The 10,215-nt window shown below is 42.3% G+C and overlaps 1 protein-coding gene across 1 annotated transcript in view; it reads left to right on the top strand.

Moving 5' to 3' along the window:
* Positions 1-688: 688 nt before the first annotated feature.
* The window catches only part of LOC308162397 (uncharacterized protein), a gene marked incomplete at both ends in the record, with an annotated part of 93,302 nt that continues 83,775 nt past the window's right edge, over positions 689-10,215 (top strand). Inside the window, 8 exons of the mRNA XM_080536554.1 lie at positions 689-693; positions 1,186-1,293; positions 2,464-2,571; positions 4,663-4,753; positions 4,943-5,165; positions 5,538-7,326; positions 8,137-8,310; positions 9,299-9,472. Of these exons, the coding sequence (XP_080392680.1) occupies positions 689-693; positions 1,186-1,293; positions 2,464-2,571; positions 4,663-4,753; positions 4,943-5,165; positions 5,538-7,326; positions 8,137-8,310; positions 9,299-9,472 (2,672 nt within the window). The remainder of the gene's footprint in view (positions 694-1,185; positions 1,294-2,463; positions 2,572-4,662; positions 4,754-4,942; positions 5,166-5,537; positions 7,327-8,136; positions 8,311-9,298; positions 9,473-10,215) is intronic.

Here is a 10,215-nt window from a genome sequence, read left to right as displayed (position 1 = left end):
AGAGAGAGAGAGAGAGAGAGAGAGAGAGAGAGAGAGAGAGAGAGAGAGAGAGAGAGAGAGAGAGAGAGAGAGAGAGAGAGAGAGAGAGAGAGAGAGAGAGAGAGAGAGAGAGAGAGAGAGAGAGAGAGAGAGAGAGAGAGAGAGAGAGAGAGAGAGAGAGAGAGAGAGAGAGAGAGAGAGAGAGAGAGAGAGACACAAATTGGTTCATCAGGAAAGAGAGTGTCTGAACTGCACAGAAGCATGACAGAGGTAGGAGGTGCATCAGTAGATAAACAGGTTCATACAAAGAAGAAGAGCGTCAGACAGGCAGACAGACAGACAGAGACATTGTAAGTATCCCTTGTTAGCTTCAGGAGAGAGAGAGAGATACTGTATACAGTGTCAGCAGCATTCATGTCCCTTTCCTCCCTCTGTTAAGCCCCATACTGTGGTTTCTCACTTCACTGTTTTTAACTTTTGTCTCCTTTGTTTATAGCAAGAGGTCATTTGAGGAGAGAAGAGAGATGAGGGGACCACTGCTGCTAGAATGAGTCTCTCTGGGGAGAGAGAGGAGGGGACCACTGCCTCTAAAATGAGTCTCTCTGGGGAGAGAGAGGAGGGGACCACTGCCTCTAAAATGAGTCTCTCTGGGGAGAGAGAGGAGGGGACCACTGCCTCTAAAATGAGTCTCTCTGGGGATGTTGAAGCCATGGGGTAAGAGAAGAGTCTCTGGAGAATATTTATGATGATGATGATGGTGATGATGATGATGATGATACTGATGATGGATGATGATGATAATACGATGATGATGATGATAGCTGCTTCATTCATAACCAGATTAATGTTAGACGTAGTAATGTAGATATACTGTAGTTCAATGCATACTGTAGCAACAGACCGTGTTGCAACTCTCACTAGAAGGCTTGTCCACGGAGGAGGAGAGTGGATCCTGGAGGGAGATGGCCACTAAACACCTAAAAGCTTCTTACAATACAAATATATTAATTTGGACTGGCCACAGCGTCCCCACTCTCCTCCTCCCAGCGCACCCCAACCCTCCATCATAATGGGGATCACCTGAATGAAACAAAGACAGGTTCATTAACACTCTGTCCTTCACAATGCCACACACCTGTGTAACTGGCTCTAGGAGCTCAGCTCATATGATATATTTAAAAACAACAACTCCACCTTGTTATCCAGGGTCCAGCAGGAGAGACCAGCCTCACCTGTACCCAGCTGTGTGTCCATGAAGAGTGACTGGTCTATGGACGGTCCAATATACTTCAGACAAGGAACTAGTAAACAAGGGTAGGTGTAACACGGGGATGTGATGAACTGAAGCCCAATTTATACTTCTGCGTCCAATTTACGCGCGGCTACGCCGTAGCCTACGCAAGGGCTCTCCCAATTTATAGTTCTGCGTTGGTCGGTCTGCGTCGTGTTGGTCGGTGTACTCATAGCGGCATAATAGCGATTTTTGTGTTATGCTTGTTGTAAAGAAAATGTCTATAATGCATTGAAAAGACATTAAACTAAGATAATAAGATGGTTATCATAATTTTTCAAATCTTTATTAATAAGTAATTACAGAAAAAGTAAATAACATTTCTGTCATGGCTTCCGCATTTAGGCCTACGAGAGAGTCGGAATCATGTGCTACCAAGCGGACCAATCACAGTGCTTACGGTCTGCGTAGGTATGCCGCGTAGTTACATTTTTGGAGAAGTGCGCGAAAAGCTATGGCGTAGGCTCCGGCGTAGATTTTACGCAGAAGTATAAATTGGGCTTAACTGTGAGACTAGGCCACCTGTTTGTTTCATGAGGTCCTCAGGTAACTATAATGAACTCAGGTTCTACTATCAAGGAGGGAGCATGGGAGTAAGGCCCACAATGCAACAATCATTTATTGTACAGCTTATAATCACATCATCTTCAGCTCTAGGAGCTCAGCACATATTTATCATTAAAGGCAGAATTTCAAAGATTAGACTAATAATGTAGATATACTGTAGTAACAGACAGTGTTGCAACTCTCACTAGAAGGCTTGTCCACGGAGGAGGAGAGTGGATCCTGGAGGGAGATGGCCACTAAACACCTAAAAGCTACTTATAATACAGATATATGAATTGGAATGGCTACATCAATGTTATTTTTTTGTAATATTCATCTGACCCAGGAACTATGTTTATCTTTAAAAGCTTTTTTATTTTTTTTACTGATTTATTGGCATGCATGCAATCAACTTGTCAGTCAAGGGTTAAGTGCCTTGCTCAAGGACGCATGCAAGCTCCCTCCTGAGGTGGGGATTGAACCAGCAAACCTCCTTTTGCTAGCCGGACACTCTAACCTCTAATCATACCTCAGTCAGTGTACAGTAATCTGAATCATGCCCCTTTAATGACTGTCCAAAAAGCTTTTCATATCTACAGAGTGACTATGGAAGTAATCATGATGATCTGATGTTGTGGTTTTGACAGAGTCCAGCAGGAGAGACCAGCCTCACCTGTACCCAGCTGTGTGTCCATGAAGAGTGACTGGTCTATGGACGGTCCAATATACTTCAGACAAGGAACTAGTAAACAAGGGTAGGTGTAACATGGGGATGTGATGAACTGAAGCCCAATTTATACTTCTGCGTCCAATTTACGCGCGGCTACGCCGTAGCCTACGCAAGGGCTCTCCCAATTTATAGTTCTGCGTTGGTCGGTCTGCGTCGCGTTGGTCGGTGTACTCATAGCGGCATAATAGCGATTTTTGTGTTATGCTTGTTGTAAAGAAAATGTCTATAATGCATTAAAATTACATTAAACTAAGATAATAAGATGGTTATCATAATTTTTCAAATCTTTATTAATAAGTAATTACAGAAAAAGTAAATAACATTTCTGTCATGGCTTCCGCATTTAGGCCTACGAGAGAGTCGGAATCATGTGCTACCAAGCGGACCAATCACAGTTCTTACGGTCTGCGTAGGTATGCCGCGTAGTTACATTTTTTGAGAAGTGTGCGAAAAGCTACGGCGTAGGCTACGGCGTAGGCTACGGCGTAGGCTACGGCGTAGGCTCCGGCGTAGATTTTACGCCGAAGTATAAATTGGGCTTAACTGTGAGACTAGGCCACCTGTTTGTTTCATGAGGTCCTCAGGTAACTATAATGAACTCAGGTTCCACTATCAAGGAGGGAGCATGGGAGTAAGGCCCACAATGCAACAATCATTTATTGTACAGCTTATAATCACATCATCTTCAGCTCTAGGAGCCCAGCACATATTTATCATTAAAGGCAGAATTTCAAAGATTAGACTAATAATGTAGATATACTGTAGTTCAATATATACTGTAGCAACAGACAGTGTTGCAACTCTCACTAGAAGGCTTGTCCACGGAGGAGGAGAGTGGATCCTGGAGGGAGATGGCCACTAAACACCTAAAAGCTACAATACAGATATATGAATTGGAATGGCTACAATGTTATTTTTTTGTAATATTCATCTGACCCAGGAACTATGTTTATCTTTAAAAGCTTTTTTATTTTTTTACTGATTTATTGGCATGCATGCAATCAACTTGTCAGTCAAGGGTTAAGTGCCTTGCTCAAGGACACATGCAAGCTCCCTCCTGAGGAGGGGATTGAACCAGCAAACCTCTTATTGCTAGCCGTCCACTCTAACCTCTAGAATAGTTACAATGGCCTAAAAAAACAATGGGTTTTTAATCATATCTCAGTCAGTTTGTCATTTGTTCAAAATAGTCATTTGAATATTGCCCCTTTAATGACTGTGCAAAAGGCTTTTCATATCTACAGAGTGACTATGGAAGTAATCATGATGATCTGATGTTGTGGTTTTGACAGAGTCCAGCAGGAGAGACCAGCCTCACCTGTACCCAGCTGTGTGTCCATGAAGAGTGACTGGTCTATGGACGGTCCAATATACTTCAGACAAGGAACTAGTAAACAAGGGTAGGTGTAACATGGGGATGTGATGAACTAACTGTGAGACTAGGCCACCTGTTTGTTTCATGAGGTCCTCAGGTAACTATAATGAACTCAGGTTCTACTATCAAGGAGGGAGCATGGGAGTAAGGCCCACAATGCAACAATAATTTATTGTACAGCTTATAATCACATCATCTTCAGCTCTAGGAGCTCAGCAGTTATGTATCATTAAAGGCAGAATTTCAAATGATAGACATAGGGATGTAGATATACTGTAGTTCAATGCATACTGTAGCAACAGACAGTGTTGCAACTCTCACTAGAAGGCTTGTCCACAGAGGAGGAGAGTGGATCCTGGAGGGAGATGGCCACTAAACACCTAAAAGCTACAATACAGATATATTCATTGGAATGGCTACACCAATGTATATCTTTTGTAATATTCATCTGACGCAGGAACTATGTTTAACTTAAAAAACTATTTTTTACTGATTTATTGCCATGCAATCAACTTGTCAGTCAATTGTTAGAATTTGGTATTTTTGCTCTAGACACAGGGTCGGCCATATTCGGCACCCTGGAGCAATCTGGTCAAAGGTTAGTTTGATGTTTATTCCTTGTAGTCAATATCCTGACGACACTCAGACACACACTCATATGAACATGTGACTTCCATTATCTTCTGTCCTGAGAATGTTGGTGTCTTTGGTGACATCTGCTTATTTGTTGTTTTTACCCAGAATCCCTAGTGACCAGGTGGAGAGACCAGAGTCAGAGATTCCCAGTGGTCAGTCTGTCCAGCGTCAAAGTGAACTGGCCTCCATATTCAAGGTGAGCTAAAGAGAAAGTATGACATGAAAAAACGTATAAAAGTAATCCCCATATAAAAGTTATTTTTTTCCTGTTTCAATTACATGCCAAAGTCAAGTGATGTGATTTTTAAATTTGGTCTCTCTACTGGGTGTAAAGGTTGACCCATTATTAACTATCTCACATCTTTTTTATCTAAAAAAATTTCAGTTGCTTGAAGACAATGTCATCACTTTAGTGAGAAATCAGCTAAAGAGGTTCAAGAGGCTTATTTCTCAAGACTACCCAGAGTGCTTTGAGAGTCAGGGGGAGGAAGAGGAAGATGTAGAAGAAGAGAAGCAGGAGAGCAGTGCCAGAGAGGGGGCTCTGAAGATCACACTGCACGTCCTGAGGAACATGAACCAGAAGGAGCTCGCTGACACACTGGAGAAACGTAAGACACCTCATATGTTTTCACAGATAAGTTTTCACTGGGCTGAAATTGGAAATATAAACACCACTAACGGTAATTACTATGTACTGTATATCCCTATTTGGTCATTCTTTATATTGTGTTGCCTCTATAACTTAGTATCTCTGTAATTACAGCAGTAACACAATTGGTTGTGTATAATTGCATAGTTAGAGGGTTGGACAGTTTCCTAAATCATTCAACTACACAACATACTATGTAAATAATTACTACATAACAACTTGTTTATAAAAAACAATGTATTAAAACAATGTAATAACAGTTACTGCAGGTATTGGTTCAACTTAATGTAAAGTGTGCCACGAATATTTTGTTAATTGTTTTGACATTCAGATGAGCTCGCTGTGGTGTGCCAACATGAACTCAAGTCGACCCTGAAGAAGAAGTTTCAGTGTGTGTTTGAGGGAATAGCTGAGCAAGGCAAGCCAATACTTCTCGATAAGGTCTACACAGAGGTCTACATCACAGAGGGAGGAAGTGGAGAGGTCAATAACGAACATGAGGTCAGACAGATTGAGACAGCATCCAGGAGACCAGCAACACAGGAGACACCAATCAAATGCACCGACATCTTTAAGCCTTTACCTGGACAAGACAAACCAAACAGAAGTGTGCTGACAAAGGGAGTCGCTGGCATTGGAAAAACAGTCTCTACTCAGAAGGTCATTACGGGATGGGCTGAAGGAGAAACCAATCAGGATGTTCAGTTCATATTTCCACTTCCGTTTCGGGAGCTGAATTTAATGAAAGAGAAGAAACGCAGTTTGAATGAACTTCTTGGTCATTTCTTCATTGAAATAAAAGAATCGGGAATCACCAACTTTGACAAGTATAAAGTTCTGTTCATCTTTGATGGTCTGGATGAGTGTCGACTTCCTCTAGACTTCCAGAACAACGAGACATGTTGTGATGCCACAGAGTCAACCTCAGTGGACGTGCTGCTGACAAACCTCATCAAGGGGAATCTGCTTCCCTCTGCTCTCATCTGGTTAACCTCCCGTCCTGCAGCAGCCAATCAGATCCCTCCTGAGTGTGTTGACCGGGTGACAGAGGTACGAGGGTTCAACGACCCACAGAAGGAGGAGTACTTCAGGAAGAGAATCAGTGATGAGAACCTGGCCAGCAGAATCAACACACACATGAAGTCATCAAGGAGCCTCCACATCATGTGCCACATACCAGTGTTCTGTTGGCTCTCAGCTGATGTTCTGGAGAGACTGTTGGGTGGAGCAGAGAGAGGAGAGATGCCCAAGACTCTGACACAGATGTACACACACTTCCTAGTGTTTCAGACCAAACAGAAGAATGTGAAGTACCTTGGAGACCATGGCAGAGATCCACACTGGGATAAAGAGCTAATTCTGTCACTGGGAAAACTGGCCTTCAAACAGCTGGAAAAGGGCAATCTGATCTTCTACGAGGAAGACCTGAGAGAGTGTGGCATTGATGTCACAGAAGCCTCAGTGTACTCGGGAGTGTGCACTCAGATCTTCAGAGAGGAGTGTGGGCTTCACAATGTTTTCAGCTTTGTGCATCTGAGCATCCAGGAGTTTCTAGCTGCTTTATACGTGTTCCTCACATTCAACAACAGCAATGAGAATCCACTGGTCAAACAGAAATCCTCACACTGGAAGCTATGGTCATCACTTACACGCAAGCCTCTAGTCGACTTACACAAGAGTGCAGTGGACATGGCCTTACAGAGTGAGAATGGACACCTGGACTTGTTCCTGCGCTTCCTCCTGGGCCTCTCACTGGAGTCCAATCAGAATCTCCTACGAGGCCTTCTGACACAGACAGGAAGCAGCTCACAGACCAATGAGGAAACAGTCATGTACATCAAGAAGAAGATCAGGGAGAATCCCTCTCCAGAGAGGTGCATCAATCTGTTCCACTGTCTGAATGAGCTGAATGACCATTCTCTAGTGGAGGAGATCCAAAGCTACCTGAGCTCAGGACGTCTCTCAGAAGCCTCACTCTCACCTGCACAGTGCTCAGCTCTGGTCTTTGTGTTGCTGACCTCAGAAGAGGAGCTGGATGTGTTTGACCTGAAGAAATACTCCAGATCAGAGGAGGGTCTTCTGAGGCTGCTGCCAGTGGTCACAGCTTCTAAGACGGCACTGTAAGTAGATGGACAGAATGACTCTAATTAAACGTAAATTAGGACGATTTCAGGGTTATGAAAATGCATTGTAGAATAGTAATTAGTGAGTAGGCTGCTTGATGAAAAAGACAAAGAAAACCTCTTCATCACAAGTAAAAGTAACAACATGTTCCTTGATTGCCTCCTTTTCATTCATACTTTGTTGACACACAAACATTTATAATGTATATCATTGATTTATATCATCATCAGTACACAAAGCAAACAATACTAATTCATGCAAGAGGCAAAGTGACTTTATGCTGTTTATGATCACTTACTATGATTTACGGATTGAACAGAAGAAATTGCATTCCACTCGCGGTACCCCGGATGATCACACCATGGCTCAAATGGAGACTTTTTGTCTGACGTTAAGTAAAACATAGCTGGCTGGCTGGCTGTGTTCACATTTCAGCTAATGAGTTTGTCAGATTTATTTGATCTTTTTTAAGTGTAGAGATGAGAAGTTAGCTGGCCAGTGAGTTTACAGTTGGTGCAGTTGGAAGGAGCTAGCCACTAGTCTCAAACTGAAAGCTCGATCCATCATTTAAGGCATGAAACGTATGTAAACATTATGTTTTTGCATTTAAAACGAAGTGAAATAACTAGAAAACATATTGGTCTAGTGAAATGTTAAAATCCTAAAACAGCCCATGTAAGGGTTTTTGATGAGAATGTCATTATATCCTAATAAGGTGCGGTGACATGCAACTGGAAATGATAGAACACATCACATAATTTTTCTCTGACTCAAAATGACATAACCTGTATGTATTCCTCATTCAGGCTGAATGGATGTGACCTCACAGAGAGATGCTGTGAAGCGTTGGCCTCAGCTCTCAGCTCAGACTCCTGCCACCTGAGAGAGCTGGACCTCAGTCATAATGATCTACATGACGGGGGGGTGAAGCTGCTCTCTGCTGGACTGGGGGGTCCACACTGTAAACTACAGACACTGAGGTGAGGTCTAAGACTGTTCTTGTTGTCATTCCTAAATGTCTGTTACATTATCATGCTATAGAAGTAATGATACTTGTAGAGAAAGGCTGAATGATTGAGACAGACAATGTACATTATCTTCCAATCAATTACGATATTGTGTGTGTGTGTGTGTGTGTGTGTGTGTGTGTGTGTGTGTGTGTGTGTGTGTGTGTGTGTGTGTCTCTGTGTGTGTGTGTGTGTGTGTGGCAGAGGGGGCTGCTCTGTCTGCACTCTCTGAATATGTTTGCCCTCCTCAAATCCTGACCCACCTGGCCTTAGATCAGCTCATGGGGCTACACAATACTGCACTAATAATAATAATAATAATAATAATAATAATAATAATAACCTTTATTTGTGTAGCACTTTCCTGCAAACATTGCAGCTCAAAGTGCTTTAATCATTATATAGTCGTCATTTAATTATTTAGTCATTTAAAGGCAATATTAAAAAGATGGGTTTTTAGTCTTGACTTGAACATATTTCCTGAGGTTGCATCCCTAATGTAAACTGGCAGTGCATTCCACAATTTGGGTGCATAAAATGAGAATGCAGCCTCACCAAATCTCTTCTTTTGTACATGTGGTACACAGAGAAAGCCAGCATGAGAAGACCTGAGAGCTCTATTAGGCTGATATGCTAGCAAAAGGTCTTTCAGATATGCTGGTGCTGTGCCAGTGAGAGCTTTATAAACAAGCAGAAGGATCTTGAAATCTATTCTGAACTTAACAGGAAGCCAGTGTAGAGTCTCTAAAATAGAAGTTATATGAGCTCTTCTGCTTGTTTTGGTTAAAACAACTAACCCAATAGCTACCAAATATGTCATACCAGACGTAGAAATCCAGTGACTACAAATGTATCCATGGTTGCTTGCTCCCTTGTTGAGAGCAACTATATTTCTCACTCATGAAATGTTGCACCACAGTTATCGTTTGGCTGCATGTATTTATTTGTATTCCTCATTCAGGCTGAATGGATGTCACCTCACAGAGAGATGCTGTGAAGCGTTGGCCTCAGCTCTCAGCTCAGACTCCTGCCACCTGAGAGAGCTGGACCTCAGTCATAATGATCTACATGACGGGGGGGAGAAGCTGCTCTCTGCTGGACTGGGGAGTCCACACTGTAAACTACAGACACTGAGGTGAGGTCTTAGACTATTCTTGTTGACAGACATTTCATTCCTAAGTGTCTGTTACATTATCATTTCATGGAATTAAAGATACTTGCACACACAGCAAGGCTCAATGATTGAGACGGACAATGTACATTATCTTCTAATAAATTACTGTGTGTGTGTGTGTGTGTGTGTGTGTGTGTGTGTGTGTGTGTGTGTGTGTGTGTGTGTGTGTGTGTGTGTGTGTGTGTGTGTGTGTGTGTGTGTGTGTGTGGTGGGAGGGAGGGCTGGTCTGTCTGCACTCTCTGAATATGTTTGCACTCCTCAAATCCTGACCCACCTGGCCTTAGATCAGCTCATGGGGCTACACAATACTGCACTACTACTACTACAACTAATAATAATAATAATAATAATAATAATAACCTTTATTTGTATTGCACTTTTCCTACAAACATTGCAGCTCAAACTGCTTTAATCATTATCTAATCGTCATTTAATTATTTAGTCAATTAAAGGCAATATTAAAAAGGTGGGTTTTTAGTCTTGACTTGAACATATTTCCTGAGGTTGCATCCCTAATGTAAACTGGCAGTGCATTCCACAATCTGGGTGCATAAAATGAGAATGCAGCCTCACCAAATCTCTTCTTTTGTACATGTGGTACACAGAGAAAGCCAGTATCAGAAGACCTGAGAGCTCTATTGGGCTGATATGCTAGCAAAAGGTCTTTCAGATATGCTGGTGCTGTGCTAGTGAGAGCTGTATAA

The sequence above is a fragment of the Nansenia antarctica genome, assembly GCF_963989245.1.
Source record: "Nansenia antarctica genome assembly, chromosome: 7".
Classification (NCBI taxonomy): domain Eukaryota; kingdom Metazoa; phylum Chordata; class Actinopteri; order Argentiniformes; family Microstomatidae; genus Nansenia; species Nansenia antarctica.
This window is presented reverse-complemented; position numbering and strand designations above follow the sequence as displayed.